General features: G+C 31.7%; 2 protein-coding genes across 4 annotated transcripts; both read right to left on the bottom strand.

Annotated features, from left to right (window-relative positions):
• Nucleotides 1–5,498: 5,498 nt before the first annotated feature.
• On the bottom strand, nucleotides 5,499–10,622 carry LOC105633610 (sister chromatid cohesion protein PDS5 homolog C). Of its 2 annotated transcripts, XM_037637189.2 has the most exons (11): nucleotides 10,258–10,622; nucleotides 9,698–9,854; nucleotides 9,309–9,512; nucleotides 8,985–9,166; nucleotides 8,287–8,413; nucleotides 7,980–8,189; nucleotides 7,617–7,829; nucleotides 7,414–7,524; nucleotides 7,090–7,175; nucleotides 6,294–6,347; nucleotides 5,499–6,197 (listed from the first exon to the last, which is right to left on the bottom strand). In XM_037637189.2, exons 2-11 carry the CDS (start codon nucleotides 9,839–9,841, stop codon nucleotides 5,780–5,782), a joined length of 1,749 nt encoding a protein of 582 aa, XP_037493117.1. In that variant the 5' UTR covers nucleotides 9,842–9,854; nucleotides 10,258–10,622; the 3' UTR covers nucleotides 5,499–5,779. The 2 variants fall into 2 exon arrangements, with proteins under 2 accessions (XP_037493117.1, XP_020534751.1); XM_020679092.3 differs by lacking the exon at nucleotides 7,617–7,829.
• Nucleotides 10,623–11,714: 1,092 nt separating this feature from the next.
• On the bottom strand, nucleotides 11,715–15,359 carry LOC105633496 (NADP-dependent glyceraldehyde-3-phosphate dehydrogenase). 2 transcript variants are annotated; one of them, XM_089724915.1, is made up of 11 exons: nucleotides 15,032–15,359; nucleotides 14,661–14,854; nucleotides 14,425–14,553; nucleotides 14,023–14,142; nucleotides 13,805–13,941; nucleotides 13,554–13,709; nucleotides 12,989–13,367; nucleotides 12,681–12,797; nucleotides 12,402–12,510; nucleotides 11,913–11,972; nucleotides 11,715–11,740 (listed from the first exon to the last, which is right to left on the bottom strand). In XM_089724915.1, the coding sequence occupies exons 1-10, from the start codon at nucleotides 15,177–15,179 to the stop codon at nucleotides 11,947–11,949; spliced, it is 1,515 nt and encodes a 504-aa protein (XP_089581041.1). In that variant the 5' UTR covers nucleotides 15,180–15,359; the 3' UTR covers nucleotides 11,715–11,740; nucleotides 11,913–11,946. The 2 variants fall into 2 exon arrangements, with proteins under 2 accessions (XP_089581041.1, XP_012071481.2); XM_012216091.4 differs by having other exon boundaries at nucleotides 11,715–11,972.
• Between the last annotated feature and the right edge of the window lie 1,838 nt (nucleotides 15,360–17,197).

Genomic DNA, 17,197 nt, shown 5'->3' on the forward strand with positions numbered 1-17,197 from the left:
TAATATTATTATTAAGTTTACAGACAAACAAACAGTTAGATTAGATATATAATTTATTATCATAATTAATTGAGTATTCTTTTAATAAATTAGAAGAAGTATTATATCTTTTTGAAAATAAAACTAAAATTAAAACAACAATAATAATTTTTCATTTTAAACTTACCTTAAAAATAAATATAAATATTTGTAGTAGCAAAGCTGTCTTGTCTAGAATGCCCATTCTTCTGTCCAAGTCATTGCTGGCGTGTCTCCTCCACTTTCATTATATCTCAAGTAAACACTCGAGACTCAACACCAAAGAATAAAACTGAAATTTTCTACCTCAGCATGTCGCGTTTTTTATTTAAGTGTCAAAGCAATGTTATCAAAAGATAGAAAATAATTAAATTTTAAAAAATTTATCCTTTCCTTTTTTTAAATTTTTTTGAAAATGAAATTTTACTTTGAAGTAAGCATGCTACTTATCTCCGCAATTATCATACCTAATTATTAATTAAATATATAAGATTTGCTATATTATACATCTTTATACTTTTCTATTAAATCTTAAATATTTTAAAATGCCACCATTTTTATTCTACTTTTTATTTAGAAAGTGAGCTAAATGGTGTAAGAATAATGAATTATATATTTATTTACATAATTCCAAAGAAAAGGAAACCTAACTATAAAATAAACTCTTAAAACTTTTATTTTTATGATGATAATTATAAATTATTTTTTTATTCTTAGAGATCCAATTGGGAACTACACAATACGATTTCATATGACACTAGAAAAACCAATCGAACCTCTTATAATTGATTATTTCGTAACTAACTATTTAACTAACTATTTTTTACTTATTTGAGCTTTTTTTGAAATATAAATTTTTTTGATTTATAAGACTATAAATGTTGATATCCGAAAGTCTATTTGTCTGATTATATAATATTATAAAATCTATATAAGAGACGACTCTTTGACGCCCGATATAAATTGCTACAGGTGTCGCGGGATTGACAAGCCCCATTATACAAATTGCCAAAATTACCCTACGAACAGACCGTAAAATCTAAAATATTGCAATTAACACCATAATCACAACTAAACAAATCATAATCACAAATCTCCTCTTACCTAATCATTCAAAAAATAAACCTATACTCATTACGTGTCCGTCCGAAAAGGCGAGTTAGATCCTTACCCTACCTCTGCAAATAGGATTTTGCTCACCACTCTTATTTAGCCGCCACTTGCCAAAATATTTTTATTTCTTTTCATGCTGCTCTACGTTTGTTTTTTTTTTTTTTTTTTTTTTTTTTTTTTTTTTTTTTTTTTAAATTTCTGATGTGCTCTTATCGTTATAATATTCTCATTTTAATTTAATATATATAATTATTTATAAATATTTAGACATTTAGTTATCTGTTTTTTACCAACAAGAGAGTTATAATTAATCTTAATTAGTCAAATAATTGTTTTAATTTAGTCCAACTTGAATTCCTTTAACTTAGTGCATGCATAATTATATATTGTTTAAATTTATATTTATATATATATATATATATATATATATATATATATATATATATATATTTATTTGCATTTAAATTATTATCGATGAAAATTCTCTGTTGATGATTGGAACAAATGGTATTAGAATTGATGAAAATATAAAATAAACCTGCATAGACTTACCGATGAAAAATTATCTCTTGATGATCGGAACAAATGGTACTAGAATTAATGAAAATATAAGATAATAATTAATATATATACATTGTTTTTTAAGTTCCAACACATCTTTTTTAATAAAATAAAAAATAAAAACAAAGTGAGAATATTATTATATAGCTAAGACATCTCCATCCGAAGGAAAATATATATATTTTAAAAAAATAAAATGCGTTTAACATAACAATAATACCTAAGCATGGATCATAATTCTACTGAATATCTAATTCTTAAATGCAAGATTGGTCCACAATAATTATAAATATATGTTTTTGCAAATTGTTTTTCATATTTGTGTTTGGTATTTGTTTGCTGAAACTACGACCAAGACTAGCATTAGTACAAATATGTTTAGATTGGATGTTATCTTAGTTGTTCAAAACCATATTCATTGTATCATATCTTTAAGTTAATGTAGTATAGAATCTTTAAAGTTGGTTTAATAAATTTGAGAAATTTTGTATCTAGAAAACAATAAAGAAGTTTTAATTATCATAAGCTCAATCAATTTTATATAAGAATGAGCTTATTAATCATTAGATTTTAAAATTGCATCTAATTTACATGTAGTAGAAAAACATGTTGTTATAGTGTCTAAGAGTCTTTTCGGCACTATTACATATTTTAGCAACCGATAATTATTTAATATTAGAGTTGTTAGCTATTTATACACCGATTTAAAGCAAATTGATTCATTGTTGAATTAAAAAAAAAAAAAAAAAAAAAGGCAATTGACATAATAAAAATGTTTTAAAATAAGGACAGGACTGTAAAAAAATGTAAAACGCCAAACGTTAAGTGTGATGACGTTTTAATAAACGCTATCTTATTCATTAAAAGTTATTTTATATACTCCGTTATTGAACAATGTAAGCGTGGTTGCCGAGCAGATCCTAAGATAACTATTCATGTATGCAACTAATTTCCTTTTTTATATATATGTATATATATATATATATAAAATCTTGAATGGTAAAGCTTGTTCAGACAAGGATGAAGACATGGGGATATTCTTGGTTTTGCATACTCATAGGAACATGAAAACAAGACTTGTTATAATCATGGTCATTAATAACCATTACTCCAAATAAATTAATGTATGCCATTTAAGAATTAAAGTGTACCTTATACATATATATAGCAAAGTAAAAAATTATTCAATTGAGAATTCTTCCCAGTGATCTATTTAGTAAAATTATATGCACATATATACACATTTCATAATAGCTATAATATATATAAGGATGATTTTATTTGTTTAAAGTTGTTTTTCTAAACAAATTTGCATTAAGATGAATTTAGAATGTAACACCCTTTATATAAAAAGGAAGTGAATGCAATATTGTAAAGAAAGTGTTTTGAGAGTAGTGCTCAATGGTACAAAATGGTGAGAAAATATCTAGATATATAGAAAAAAATAATCATAAAGAGATGAAATTGATGATAGGCAAATCATTTTTGACATGTCCTTTGGACCCTTAAAGATTGATGGTACTTCAAAGTTTATGCTTTTTCCTTCTTTATTCAATTAGTTATATGAAGAATTCTAAATAGGAATAAAGGCAGATACTAGAGAGTATTAAGTAGTTAAATAGGATTAGCATAAGTTCTCTACTTACATTTTATTTAAGACATGATTAGAGTCCACATGTTTGGAATGTGAGCAAGATGGCTTACATATGATATTCTTGTCACCATAGGTTAATACCCAAATAATCATTCTATTTTATATTTGCAAAAACCAAATATTCAGTTTTTGAAATCTTTTGCAAAAACCAAAGATTTTTCCATAAAAAATAATAGGTAATATGAACTGTTTCATGATATGGACATATTAGAAATAGCTCTATGTAAATATTGTATTTGTAGGTATAAGTCCTTATCTTGTACCTATCACAACTCTAACTTTTCTAATGATAGGGCTCTCTTTACACCTCAATCCACCCAATAAACAACATATATACATTAACAAAGTCATAAACATGATTATCTTCTTTCAAAGGGTCCTTTTATAAGGATAGCTAATCTATCAAGACTGTTAGAAGATAATCTCAAGCTTGAAATTGACATTATAAATGCTAATCTATCATATAATATCTCCATCATTATCATGTAAAAAAAAAAAATGAAATTCTCTTCTACTAGCATCAATTCTGCCTCATGCATTTATTTTTATCAAAGAATTGGTAATAGTCTTAAAAAGAGGAAAATGAAAAAAGAGCAAAAAAAAAAAAAAAAAAAAAAGGACTTAGATCTTAAAATTTAATTCCATTTTAGTCAATCAATCATCCCAAAGACAATTCTATGCCAACTCCAAATAAGGGCAGAGATGGAATCAGAATTGGCATCTAAATATCATTTCTTTGTCATGAGTAGGAATCAGACCCTTCTGTATTTGTAAAGAGAAACCTATATTTTAAAAATAGAAAACATTAATCCTTCATATCAAGTCTCTCTCTAATAACTGTCAATTTGTCCTTTGATAAAAATGCTATTATTTCTTCTCATATCTTCACAAGCGAAATTCCAATAGGGAAACGCTATGTCCCAACACTTTACCATTACTTTAACATCATATCAATAAATATGACAAGTTAGCACATATTTTAATAATCATTTTATAAACACTTCCCTAATATAATTTTACATTGCCACTCATACTATGTGTGCTTTCCTTGTCGATCAAAATTTATCAAAAATAGATAAAAAAATTCGACATTAGAAAATTTTCACAAATCTTCTAATATTTTCCATTGCCACCAAAATAATACGGGTGATCGCATACCAACACATATTCTAATAGTAATTATATATACGGTCTGTCAATAGATTCAAGTTCGAAACTCCTGATCAGTACTCAAAATAATACAAGTGGATCTTTGGTAGAGGAAAAGCACCAAATGCTTACCCATCCTATTAGATAGTATTAAATCAAATAAGTAATAGTTTAGTCAACTCTAGGTTGTATCCTTCTAAGAAGGGTATCAATTAAAAAAACAAAGACGATGAGAGAAGAATTTGGTGTGGGGCTAAAACCAGAGCAGCTAATTCCATAAAGTACACAACCTGGAAGTCCCACTTAATAATTGTAATCAAGCTAAAGATTATCACAATCTTTTTATCATATGCACAAAAGAAAAAATCTTAATGAATATTTATATGTCTTTGTGTGTGTGTGTGTATTAAAAGAAAGAATAGAATACGTGGAAAGGAAAAGAAGACAAAAGAAGGATGAGAAGTTCATTTAAGAAACAATTAAAACTATAAAGCTCATAAAAATTATTCCTATAATTTTAAAAGAGCCTTTTGAAACCCACAGAAAGAAAGATGGGTTTGCAGAGCAATTGGGTAGATAAAAATCAAAAGAACTCGCATGGGTTCCAGTTTGACATGGTCACCTAAATGGGTTCCACAAATTGACTTCCTATGTATATACACTATAAGCATATGTACAACTTTAAAGATTACAAAACTATGCCTTAAAGTTTAAACCTACATTAGAGATGTTAAACAATGGAGTATAACATAATAATATAATAAAACAAGTTGGGATCAGAGAAAGCATCGGATTGATAACAAGGATTAGGTATGAATTTTATAATATAAACCTATATATCGATTCTATAACGACATTTTCTTTCTAGATCTTCCCAAATAAGATAAAAGAAATAAAAAGGTAGTAGTTTTTGGTTTTGGTTCTAAGTTTACTAAATTAGCCAATCATAATGCGGTTAAGTGCAGTACGGTCAATGCATATGTTTTGTTCTATAGAAATGGGCTAAGAGATGAGCAAGTGAATTTCAAGTTATGCACCAAATAAGTAACAATGGGCCAAAGATTTGTAGAATGACAATCTTTAAAAACACTAAGTTTTGGCCTGATAAGACCTAGGCCTAAGCTTGATATGTTTTGGCCTATCTAAAAGCGACTACTTTGGGCACTAAGTCAGAAAGATGTGTAACATCAAAACCTGATTCGACAAAATTATTTTCAAAATGTTAAGGATTAAATTACTTCGCCACTGACCTTTCTGCTGCTGTTTTGCTCTTCTTGTTCCAGGTCATCTTGACCCTGAATAATCTGGTTGATCTTTTACTCTTCTGGGTGTCCTTGGTTTCTTCAACTTTGGAGGAACCAAATCTTTCAGTAGCATTAGATTTGTTGCCACATTGTTTTTTACCCCATTTTCATTTTTACCCTCTTCCAAAGCCATTTTGGGTGGATCTTTGTTTTCTGTGGTTCTAGGCTCAAGTGAGTCATCTTTCATCTTTATAGCAGCCTTGACAGCGGACTCTTTTGATTCACTACAACTTCGGTCACTTCCATCCTTTGATTCAACAGCACTGTTCTGTTCTGTGTTTCCCATGTCTTTTAGAGTTTTATTTTCTGATTTAAATACGTTTTCAACACTTCTGGGGCTGTCAATGCCAGATTCTGGAACCTCGGCATCGAATTCCCTTATTGGAGTACCTTCTTTCCTATAAAGTTACGTTGCCATTCACGGCTCCATACGAGCAAAAACACCAAAGTATAAGACATAAGTAGCAGCTCATGGATTTGAGGCATAATCTTACATTGTTTTACCAGCTACGGAACAAGGATTGATTTCTGGTTTCTTCTTTTCTTGCCTTAAAAAAAAAAATCAACAAAACAAGATATTAGTTATGGTTCACACAGCCCACTAACAGCGGACTATTCTAGAACGACAGAATGAAGAAACACAAAGATTAAGTAAGGCTGTGGCATCTGATGTTTCAAAGGAGATGTTAGCTAATAATTCTGACAATAGTTCTCATCAATCTAAACATGCCCCTTTCTCGAGCTTAATTTATTAATTCAAGTAATGAGCAAAGACACTGTTAGAGTTTTTCAGCGAATACTGTTGATAAAAGAGCACAAATTTTTGTTTCAGCATTATTGACTAAATGATAATTTGCCATCCTAACTCTCAATACCTCTTACCAAAAGTCTTGTTGGCTACTTACAAAATCTTAATTCGAGGTGAAGCTCTGTCTTGCATTACCTCCTCCACTACCTACATAAATGTAACTCCATATAAAAGTTTCCGAATATCCATTTTAAAATTGTCCAATTTCCACACACATGGGTTTGTTAACCCTCCCTAAACAGTCAAACAAGACACTTCCAAACATTAAATTGCAAATGATAATCCTATACTGATTGCCACTATAAAGCCAGTTTAAAGGGAACAGTTTTGATCATCACATAAAATCAGATGTATTAACCATCTACTAAAGCCTAGAAAAGAAGAGCCAGGGTGAAAACCACTCGAAAAGCAATGTGATGTAAACCAAATACTGAATCTTTGCCGATAGTAATTGACAGAAGAAATATATATAGCATACTTACATCTGCTCATTTGAACACGGGACTCTGATCCTGGATCTGAACAAATCTTCACCAAAATTCTTATTGTTATCTGGAGCTACGCATATCTGAAATGTAACAGAAATGAACAATTTAAAAAGATATTGATTTGCCCCAAAATACATAAAATCATCCGATAATTTCTTCTATTTTGATTTGTCCACTCAAGTATAATTAAAATCATGTATTTTCACGAATATCAGGTAAAAAATATCCATGTTTACTGTCATATTGATTAACTTAACTCACTTCCATAGTGAAATATTACCAGACAAGAATACAACGAATATTACAAAGAATTTTTACCCTTTTTTTCCTGGGAGTATCCTTCATCATGGATTTCTTTATTGGAGTTCTCACCATGGCATTGTTTTTCTTGACTGACTGTGTATTACATTTAGCTGATTGAAACATTTTCTGCACAGTTCACCATGCAGTAAGCTCATTGTGATCATCCAAAATACCATCATCAGAGCATCAAAACAACACTCATTAAAATAAAGTGGCACCTTAGAGGAAAACTGTCTAATTAAATTTGTTCTATAATTCCTTCTGTCATTCCCTCGCAGTATTTTACCAGTCTGCTTCATTGCACATAACTTGTACCCATTTTCCCGAACTGTTTGATTAGAAATTTCCATGATATTTTTATGATGTTGAGAATCAATATGTCCCAACTTGGAAGATTGGTCTACAGAAGAACTACCTCTCTTTTTCTTAGGCTAGAAAGTTAAATTGCATAGAGTTTAAAACGTCATGAATAATTCGACATAAAACCATGGCAGAGTATCATTTGAAAAAATAATTACTAAATGAATCACAAGTATGAACCATGAAAAAAAATATGTACCAAACCACAGCGACATGCATACCAGATGCTTCTTAGTACTGTTATCTTGAGAAGCAAGAATTCGAAGCTCCACAGTCTCAGATTTTTGTGCACATATGTAAGCAACAATTTTACCATAATTGTCCAAAGGAAAGCCTGCAAATTGCACTGCTTGATGCATGTATGGTGCAAGCTTCAAAGCGCAATTTTCAATTACTCTCTCAGCTAACTTCCGTGCAATAGGTAGAACATTCTGGAGAGCAGAAAAACTATAGCAAAACTCTATCTAGTAATTAAGAACATAATCAATATATGATTAATAAAAGACTGGTTATGTGAACAAGTTTCACCTGGTTTCCCTTCCTTGCACTTCCCAAAAGGGAGGATAGAAGCTCTGATGGTATCTCTTCAATATCCTCCAAGACCATGATCATAATGAATCCCATAGACATAAAGACAACATCAGGATGGTTTTCCCTAAAAGTTTTCCACATTCAATTCAACCAATGACATATCGAATTAAACATATTATGAACCATCAATTCGTTCTCTCTCTAAAATGGTGAGTAACAAGACACCGCATAATTAATCATTTAACTAAGTTTATCTATTAGTGAGGTGAACAAAATTTCTTTGGCAACCAATAGCTTGCATATACGCCATCTTACATCATCCACGAGGAGTAAATTCAAGCGGAGACAAAGTTTGCAATGGAGAAATGTATTTCAGGAGTTTCAAACAGCATCATGTTTCACAAATAGTGGTATAAGAAAAAAAAATTGATTGAAAAAAAATTTAAGAATATGCTCTTATTTCAAAAGAAAAGCATTGACCATAAATTCAATCACATAACTTAAGCCATCAGTAAAAAAATTGCAAACCATAGAGGCCATTTGCTGCAAAAAGGAGTAAAATGCATCATCAAATAAATAAACTTTTTTATGAGCCAAAACATATCTATAGCCTAAAATGTCGACCATAAATCCGAATGCTCATGTTATACCAAACAAAAGGGGAAAAATAAATAAATAAAACCTTAATATCTCACCTTATGTTTCTTAGAAAATTGTCAAACATCTCCAAAATCAACAAATCGCATTCAAGATCCAGCATCAGAACCCACAACCTGACCTTTGTGAAGGTTTCGAGAATGGAAACTCTTCTCTTGTACAAATGGCTTGAAATATCACATATATTATCAAATGCTGCTACAATCAGCTTAAATACGTCCTATTGAGCAATCAAATGATTAAAAAAAAAAAAAGGTTTAGCAAACACTTATATAATAGTGGCAAGATTATGCCAAGTAAAATTGCTGTGAGCAAAGTTTTTCAAAAAGCTGAGCCACAATATGCTATTTTGCTTTGAATACCTTCATAAGTTCATCACTGTAAGGAGCATCTGGTGCCGTGATTCTCAGAATCTCACTGATGCATGATGCAACACAAACTTTCACATCCAAATGTAAATGATTCAAAAACTCTTTAGTTGTCAATGCCTTCATTGCAGGGTTCAATGCCATTTGCAAAGAGATGGCTGGCGATTGCTTCAATCCCAATAAAAGATTCTCAAGTTTCTAAGAAATGAAAGGGAAGGTAAAAGAAACTCAGAAAGTTAAGGGCATGAAACAATAAAATGCATTCACAACACCATCTAAAAGGATAACAACATAGGATACTTTGACACTGTTCAATTAGCATTTAGCAATCAAAAAATAGAATATATATATATATATATAGAACTAAAAGAGAAGGAATTTACTTCCAGCAGAGGAAAAAGTTGTTCAACAGAGGACGGAGGTGAAAGAAGCGCATTTCCAGTTGCCAAAAGATCCTCTGCTAGCTCTTTGTCCTCTTTCTCTGTCTCTTCCTTTTCCAGCTCCTTTACCTCCATTGCCATTGCCATGTCTTCCAACAAACTAATAGAAAAAAAAAAAAAAATCCAAAACCGTAACAGGGCCGTTTGGTTGCCTATAGAAGTAAGCCAAAGCTGAGAGTATGTTTTTAGGCAAACTTAAGCCAAATACCAGACTGCGTTTTTAGGTAATAAATTTGCCCCAAACAAGTCAATAGAGTAAACTCTTTCTTGTCCTTCAAGTAATCAAAAAAATTTCAAATCCTTGATTATTTTTGACAATTAAGAATCGTTTTTCCCTTCCTGTTAAGCACAGTTTCTAAGCAGCCAAACACATCACAATAGGCATGTTTATAAAATTTTTTAAAAACATTTAAAAAATAAAAAAAAAATATAGAAAGAAATGAGTAAATAGAAACATAGAATGGAAATTCAAAATTATATATATATATATATATATAGTATACCAGTTTGTTCTCCAAGAGAGTAGCGTTAGCTATGTAGAGTGTTAGGGTGATTTCATTTATGATGAAGCGATTTAAAATAGGAGAATAAATCGGCAGACGACGGCGACCGCAAGACGAAATTCAGATCCCAGCTAGTGTATTTTACTACAGTTAAAAGTGAATTTGGAGTCCGCAAGGGTTTTTAACCTATGGGAGCAAGACCGCATGTCGTTTTCGGTGGTGTAATTGGTTCTTTCCTTCCTTCCTTCCGCTTACGTTAGATAGGTTCTGCCATGTCTATTGTACAAGTAGACGCAGAACCAAAAGGTATACATAAAGTTTCCTTTCTGATTTATTCTTTTTGATGCTGCATAAGATATATTTGAATTTGCAAAGTCGAGACAATACTGGTGGGAAAACTAGAAATACTTGATTCTATTGGAAAAATTAAAAATATAAAACTTTTACTGCTACTACATTTTAATATTTTTAACTAATTGGTTTAAGTGCTAATTGTTAAAACTTTAAATATAATTATATTTTAATTAATAAATTAAAGATATTTTTAAATACTTATTTAGCTTTAATCTCGACTATAAAACAAAGAAAAACTTAAAGATTTAGGCTACGTTTGTTTCTAAAAAATAATTTATTTTCTATTGTTTAGTACAATTTTAAAAATTAGTTAAAGGTATTAAAATATTTAAATCACAAGACCATAAAAATAAAAATAATATAAATTTCATATTTTAAAAAAATTTTATTATTAAATATGAGAATAATGAAAAAAAAATATGAAAGTCGCCGGTTACCAATAGTGGTGTCTGTTGGTGGTGGTAATAACTATCGATAATTAATAAATTAAAAAAAAAATAAATTTATAAGATTATAATAAATTTATCGAAATTCGGAAAATATTTCACGCTCTTGAGAATGAAAATTTATTTTCCTTAAAAAGGATTAAATTTTTCTTTAACCAGAAAATATTTTCCTTTAATTTATTTTTTGAACGAAGATAGAAATCCAGTTTTTCGTGGGTCTTATCTCTTTGCATTTGAGCGTGCTATTTAAAATCCCTAAGTTTTTCGTCAATAACCTCAGTCAAAAAATCAATATTCTGCCAAAAAAATTTAACTATGAAAATTGGTCGGCAAACGCCATATTTACAAACGGAGCTGCACTTTTAACCTTGTGGTGGGTATTTTAACGACGGAATTGCACCTTATTTGGTAGTTAAAATTTTTAAATCTTTATTTAAAATCTCATTATTTACTTCGATAACCGGGGGTTGGTAAACCCTCTGTATTTAACTAAGGTATAGTTTGCGTCAGATAATTGTCGTTTTTAAATTTATTATCATAACAAATACATTCAAGATATTATAGCCTTATTACGTTCAAGATGACTTATTTTCTAGGAGCTTCACATTCCAAAAAATAAAATTTCTGGATAGCAACTTCAAAGAGACTCGGTAAGTATGCCTCGAATGTGTTCGATTGATATACTGAATTTCCGAAAGACAAAAGTTTATCAATAAAAAGTGAAAAATAGAAAAAAAAAAAATATCCTGCTCTAAGTGATCCAAAGAGAAACAGATGATAAAGTAGGAAAGATAAATAGAAATTCTGAAAGTAGAACTTCCTCAGAGAATGCCAAGGAAAAGAAGTGCTTTTTACCTTATCTCCCTTTTTGTTGCCCTTTTGCTTCTCTTCAAATTTTACTTTTAAAAGAGAATCCTGAAGAGGCATGAGAAACAAAAGGGTCTACAGGGCTGCCAAAACCAAACCACATAACAAACAAACAAACAAACAAACAGACTTCATTTGATAATTTTATCTCCCTTTCTATCTTTGCATGCAGAAAAATTCTGAATGGGAGCACAAAGATCATCGCTTCCAAGGGAATATTGTATAACAATATGCTTCATATTGAATTACAACACTTAGATTGTTCTACTAGTCATAATACAACTTATATATACAACACATTTAAGGAGTAAGTTTTATGAACTTAATTAGAAAATGTACTCTTAATAATGATTGATGAAGAAGATATTCCATAATACAAGTCCGAACACAAAATTGTCTGCAAATTTACTAAGTAATTAATACCCAACTGAAATAGTGGTGATCATTGGTTCTCTATGTCTGATAGATGATACTAACCCATAGTGTAAGAAGGGGTTGGTAAGTTGATAACAGTGGTCTTGACCTTGGTCATCATGTTAATGCTGTTGGTGATGCCTTGTGATCCAATTCCACTATCCTTCAAACCCTATAAACGAAAAAATTGTTTGTTAAATTAGTTCTTGAAACAGTATATTTGAAGCGAAACAGGATGTTAAGACTGAAGAAATGATTCTTTTGAAAAATTATCGAACATTCTAAAAAATTATTTCAGTCCTTGTTATTCTGTGAACCAAACGAAATGTGCAGGTAATTTACCTGGAAAGGAAAATGATCAGGCCCGCGAGCTGGTGCCGAGTTGATTTGAACTGTGCCGGTCTCCATTGCATCACTAATTAGCACAGCTTTGTTGATGTCTTTTGTAAATACACAACCCTGTTTTTCAATAGCAAGTATTAGCACCAAACATGTTAAGTGCATTATATAATATGCTTTTAGGTGTAACCAAAAATACAGTTTTTGTTTAAACCTAAAACCTATTGACAGGTATCTTAAGTTTTTACTATTGGGATATGTCTTAATGATGAAAAAGCAATTCCAACAAAGGAGGATGACAGATTATATACCTGAAGCCCAAAATTGCTAGCATTGCAATGGTGAATTCCTTCTTCAACAGAATTAATTCTTATAACTGGCAAAACTGGTCCAAATGGCTCTTCCCATGCAATCCTCATATCAGGCCTTACATTATCTAACAACAGAGGCCAAATGAGGTTACCCTCTCTCTTATACTCTTGACAAAATGTTGCTCCTTTCTCTTTGGCATCCAAAACTAGTCCTTCAATGAAATTAGCAGAGGATTCTGTAACTACTGGAGTAATATCACAATCATCCTCCGGTGGCCCAACTCGTAATTTAGCAACTCTGGCTTTCACCTTCTCCACCAAAGCATCAGCCACAGATTCCATCACCAAGACAACCTTAATTGCTGTGCATCTTTGACCACTGTTTTACAAGTCAACAAAATAAGGAATGTTTCGATTCAGAACAAGAACTTTTATTGGTAAAAGTTTTACCAGGTAAGGATTATAAGTAAAACAACATACAATTGTTAATTTGTACTTCTTCCACTAAAACAGTAACAATTTCTGCATCAAGTTCAATCTTAACAAAAGTAAAATTTGCAGTCACCTATAAGAAAAGCCTCCTTTAATAATATTTGCAGCTACTAAATCAAGGTCAGCATCCTCAAGCACAATGCAGGCATCTTTTCCTCCCAACTCCATTTGAAGAGGGATCATACCTGCCTTTTTCGAAATAGCAATGCCAGTGTCTCCGCCGGTAAAGCTGATGACATGGCAACCAAAGAGTTGAAATTATTAGGAATTACCAATTATATAAAGGATGGATGTATTATATATGGTTAAAGAAGAATTATTTACCTTATACAATTGACTCCAGGATGCATAGTAAGGAAATCACCAATCTCAGAGCCTTTACCAGTTACACAACTGATTAGGCCTTTAGGAAAACCGGCCAAGTGAAAGCAATGTACCATATGCAAGCAAGAGACAGCACCCTGAAAATCAAGGTAGCTAGTTATGCTATTTATGGGGAAAAAAGACCCTTTATAAGATAAATTATGGGGTTGATAAAATACCTGAGTTGGAGGTTTAAGGACAAGGGAGTTTCCAGCAATTAATGCAGGAGCAATCTTTGAGACAGCAAGATTGACAGGATAGTTAAAGGGTGGAATAGCTAAAATTACTCCAAGTGGGATCTGCAATTTTTGTATGCAATGGCAATACATAAAAACTACATAAGCAATACATAAACAAACAGTGTCATTTGGCATATTGACCAAACATCAGAATTTTTTATCTTATTCTACTATTTATATTATTAAATGCCACTTGTCTGTTAAAGAAAGTTTCATCATCAATAGAAAATGCCAAGTCACCCTCATAAGTCATAACTAGAAATTTATACGATAAAATAAAAAGAAACTAAAGTTGTTGCTTATAATAGTGAATAGAAAATAGAAATTAAAAGTAAATTATACCTTGGAAGTAAGGCAGTACTTTGTCCTCTCATTTCCAGGAAAACTATCAGAGACCAAAAACTTCCCCTCTCCAAGAATCCTTACCCCCTCTTCTGCAGTGTAGGAAACAAGATCCCCAGATCTCACAACCTTAAATAAAATTCAAAAAAATAAAAAATTCTCTTCATTATTAATGCATAATCAAGTATTCAGCTACTAATAATAAAGAAAATAAGTATACATGTATATGAACATACTTCAGTGACTGCATCTTTAGCTGGTTTTGCAATTTCTTTAACTAAGCACTCAGCAATTGGTGCCTTGTGCTCTTTCAATACAGCAGCTGCTTTGTGAAGTAGCTCTGCCCTTTTCCAAAGAGGAGTTCTTGCCCATGCTTTTTGTGCACTTTTTGCTAATTCCATCACCTTGTTAACCTCTTCTTGGCTGCAAGCTGTTAGTATGTTGAAAACATTGATCACAAATCATAAATTAAAAGCTTCAAAATAGTTAATCAAGTTAAAACAACATACAGTATCTTACAATCAAAAGTCTTAAACCCAAACTAATCACAATCAAATGCTTCCATTAATCCAAAAAAAAAAAGCACTAAACAAGAGATAAAACTTACCCTGAACCTTATACTGAGTCTTTCTTGTAGTAGGATTAACAATGGAAACACTCTTCCCAGAAGAACATTTCTTCCATTCTCCATCAGCATAATACTTGTACACATTATCTCCATCCAAGATCTCTGCAAAAACTCCAGTTCCAGCCATTTACTATCAAAAAAAATCAAACTGATCCAAATTCCAGTAACAATGGAGTCCTCTTCTCTCCTCAAGAGAGCCAAGAATCAGTAAAGAATTCAAGAGTAACAAAGAGCAAGTGTGTGGTGTGAGTTTGGCAATGTGCATATATATAAGGAGAAGGTGAGCCAGTAGCCACGATTTGGGACCGGGGTAGCTACTTGAGGTTCAGAATAAAGAATTAGTAGGTTAGGTGGTTCAAAGCGTGCCAAGTTTTGCGTTTAATCGTCACTTGTGTTGTCGTTTTATACTGTTATGTTCCTTTTTTTTTTTTTTTTTTTTTTATCTTCATTGGAATCTACTTGGTTGCCCATGCTGTATACGGTTAGGAAATTATAGAGTCCGTTAGACTCGTTTTCTCCCTATTCGTTACACGTGGGTACCTCTCTAACTACCCTTGTTTGATTGTTTTTTATTTATTTATTAAAAAATGAGACAATAAAAATTCAAGGAGATTGAAAATAATAAAATAAAGTTATTTATGTATCACAGCTTTCCAATTGGCATGGAGGGTTGACACAAATTTCCAACTATAAAATCAATCAACCACTTGATCGATAGGATTATAAATGATCCCGAGTGGGGCCCACGAAAAAATACCGGTGGTAAAAGTAAAATAAAATTACTATTACCACATATACCTCCAATAATTTCGTATTGGATATTGACGATCGAATCCACCAGAAATAATAATCACGGTAAAATTTAAATAATTACCGTAAATGCCAGATGAAAAATAAGAACACCGAGATTTACGTGGTTCACCCTTCAACTGTTATGGGCTACGTCCACGGGACAAAAACTCCGAATAATTCTTCTACTAAAAATAGTAGGTACAAAAGAGATTACAAAAATAGTGGTACTCTAAGTGTTTAACAAAAAGAACACCCCAAAATTTCAATCCTCACTATTTTCTCTCTTTCTCAATTTTAGAAACTCTTTTCTAAAATTTTCTATACACTCTAAGTATTTCTATGCTTTTGTTTTTGTACCCATTAATGAAGGAAAACCTTCTCCTTTTTATAGGAGAAGGGGATTGTAACATCCTCTTGAGTTGAGTCGGGTTGAACCAAACCCGGTTCGGGTAGCATGAGATGATAAGTGGACTTATTTGCATGGAAAGTTTAGGACTTGTTTGCCTCCAAACATATAGCTTGGGTAGTAAGTTGTGTCTTTGTACACTTGAGGTACCAATTAGAGAGTTTACACAGCCAAGTCATTGCTTCTAGAGACTACCCGTTCTTATCAGCTCACTTTCCCATTTTCATATTCTCTTCTTACTTTCCCTCCCGTTTCCTTGCAAGTTTCATGCACGTTAAGCACTAAGTCCACTCCAAGTAAGTAGAATTCCTTGAAGTTATATGTTATTCACTCTTTAATTGAGTTATATTGGAGATGAGTTATGAGAATTCTTGTATATAGGAGAAGGAAGTTCAAAGGTAGCAGAAAAGAGAAGTTAAAACAGAGCCCCAGCTTTGTGGCAAGACAGGTTTGATATCTCTTGTTATTTTCCATGTTCTTTGCATGAAAACTTGTGTGGTGTGTTGCCAATGAGATGATATGTTGCTTGTTGTTGGGTGGAAGTACTGGAAATGATGTGAAAACAGGGGATGAACATATGAGGCGGAAACAGAGTTTGCTGGAAATATTACCAGCAACTTCATCTTGATTTTGAACCCATATAATGATGGAATTAGGAATTGTCATAGAAGAGTTATTTGTTCCTTTCTGTGTTATCTTTACATGGGCTTTTGAATCATTCAATTTGAAGTTGTATATTGAGAGTTATGGCCAAAAGAATACAGACTGCACAGAATCACGTCGCGCGCTCGCGCATACTGGAAAGCAAGTCGCGCTCGCGATTTCCTATTGCGCGCTCGCGACTTGAGTCAGGTAGCTCTCTGACTCTCAATTGCACAACTCGCGCTCGCGAGGATCACATGCGCGGTCGCGAGTTTGGCCAGAAGCTCTCTGACTCTCAGTGTGCG

Source organism: Jatropha curcas, chromosome 8 (assembly GCF_041381405.1).
Source record: "Jatropha curcas cultivar XTBG-Jc1 chromosome 8, XTBG_Jcur_1.0, whole genome shotgun sequence".
Taxonomy (NCBI): Eukaryota; Viridiplantae; Streptophyta; class Magnoliopsida; order Malpighiales; family Euphorbiaceae; genus Jatropha; species Jatropha curcas.

Bases quoted from the DNA above. Each gene is read 5' to 3' on its own strand.
- LOC105633496 (XM_089724915.1), bottom strand. From the start codon at position 15,179: ATGGCTGGAACTGGAGTTTTTGCAGAGATCTTGGATGGAGATAATGTG. The intron at 13,942-14,022 runs GTATTTTATCAA...CTTGATTTTCAG, and splicing joins TCCTTAAACCTCCAACTCAG to GGTGCTGTCTCTTGCTTGCA. The intron at 12,798-12,988 runs GTATATAATCTG...ATTGAAAAACAG, and splicing joins CTAGCAATTTTGGGCTTCAG to GGTTGTGTATTTACAAAAGA.
- LOC105633610 (XM_037637189.2), bottom strand. From the start codon at position 9,841: ATGGCAATGGCAATGGAGGTAAAGGAGCTGGAAAAGGAAGAGACAGAG. The intron at 9,513-9,697 runs GTAAATTCCTTC...TTCATTTCTTAG, and splicing joins AACTTTTTCCTCTGCTGGAA to AAACTTGAGAATCTTTTATT. The intron at 7,176-7,413 runs GTAAAAATTCTT...GTTACATTTCAG, and splicing joins ATACTCCCAGGAAAAAAAGG to ATATGCGTAGCTCCAGATAA.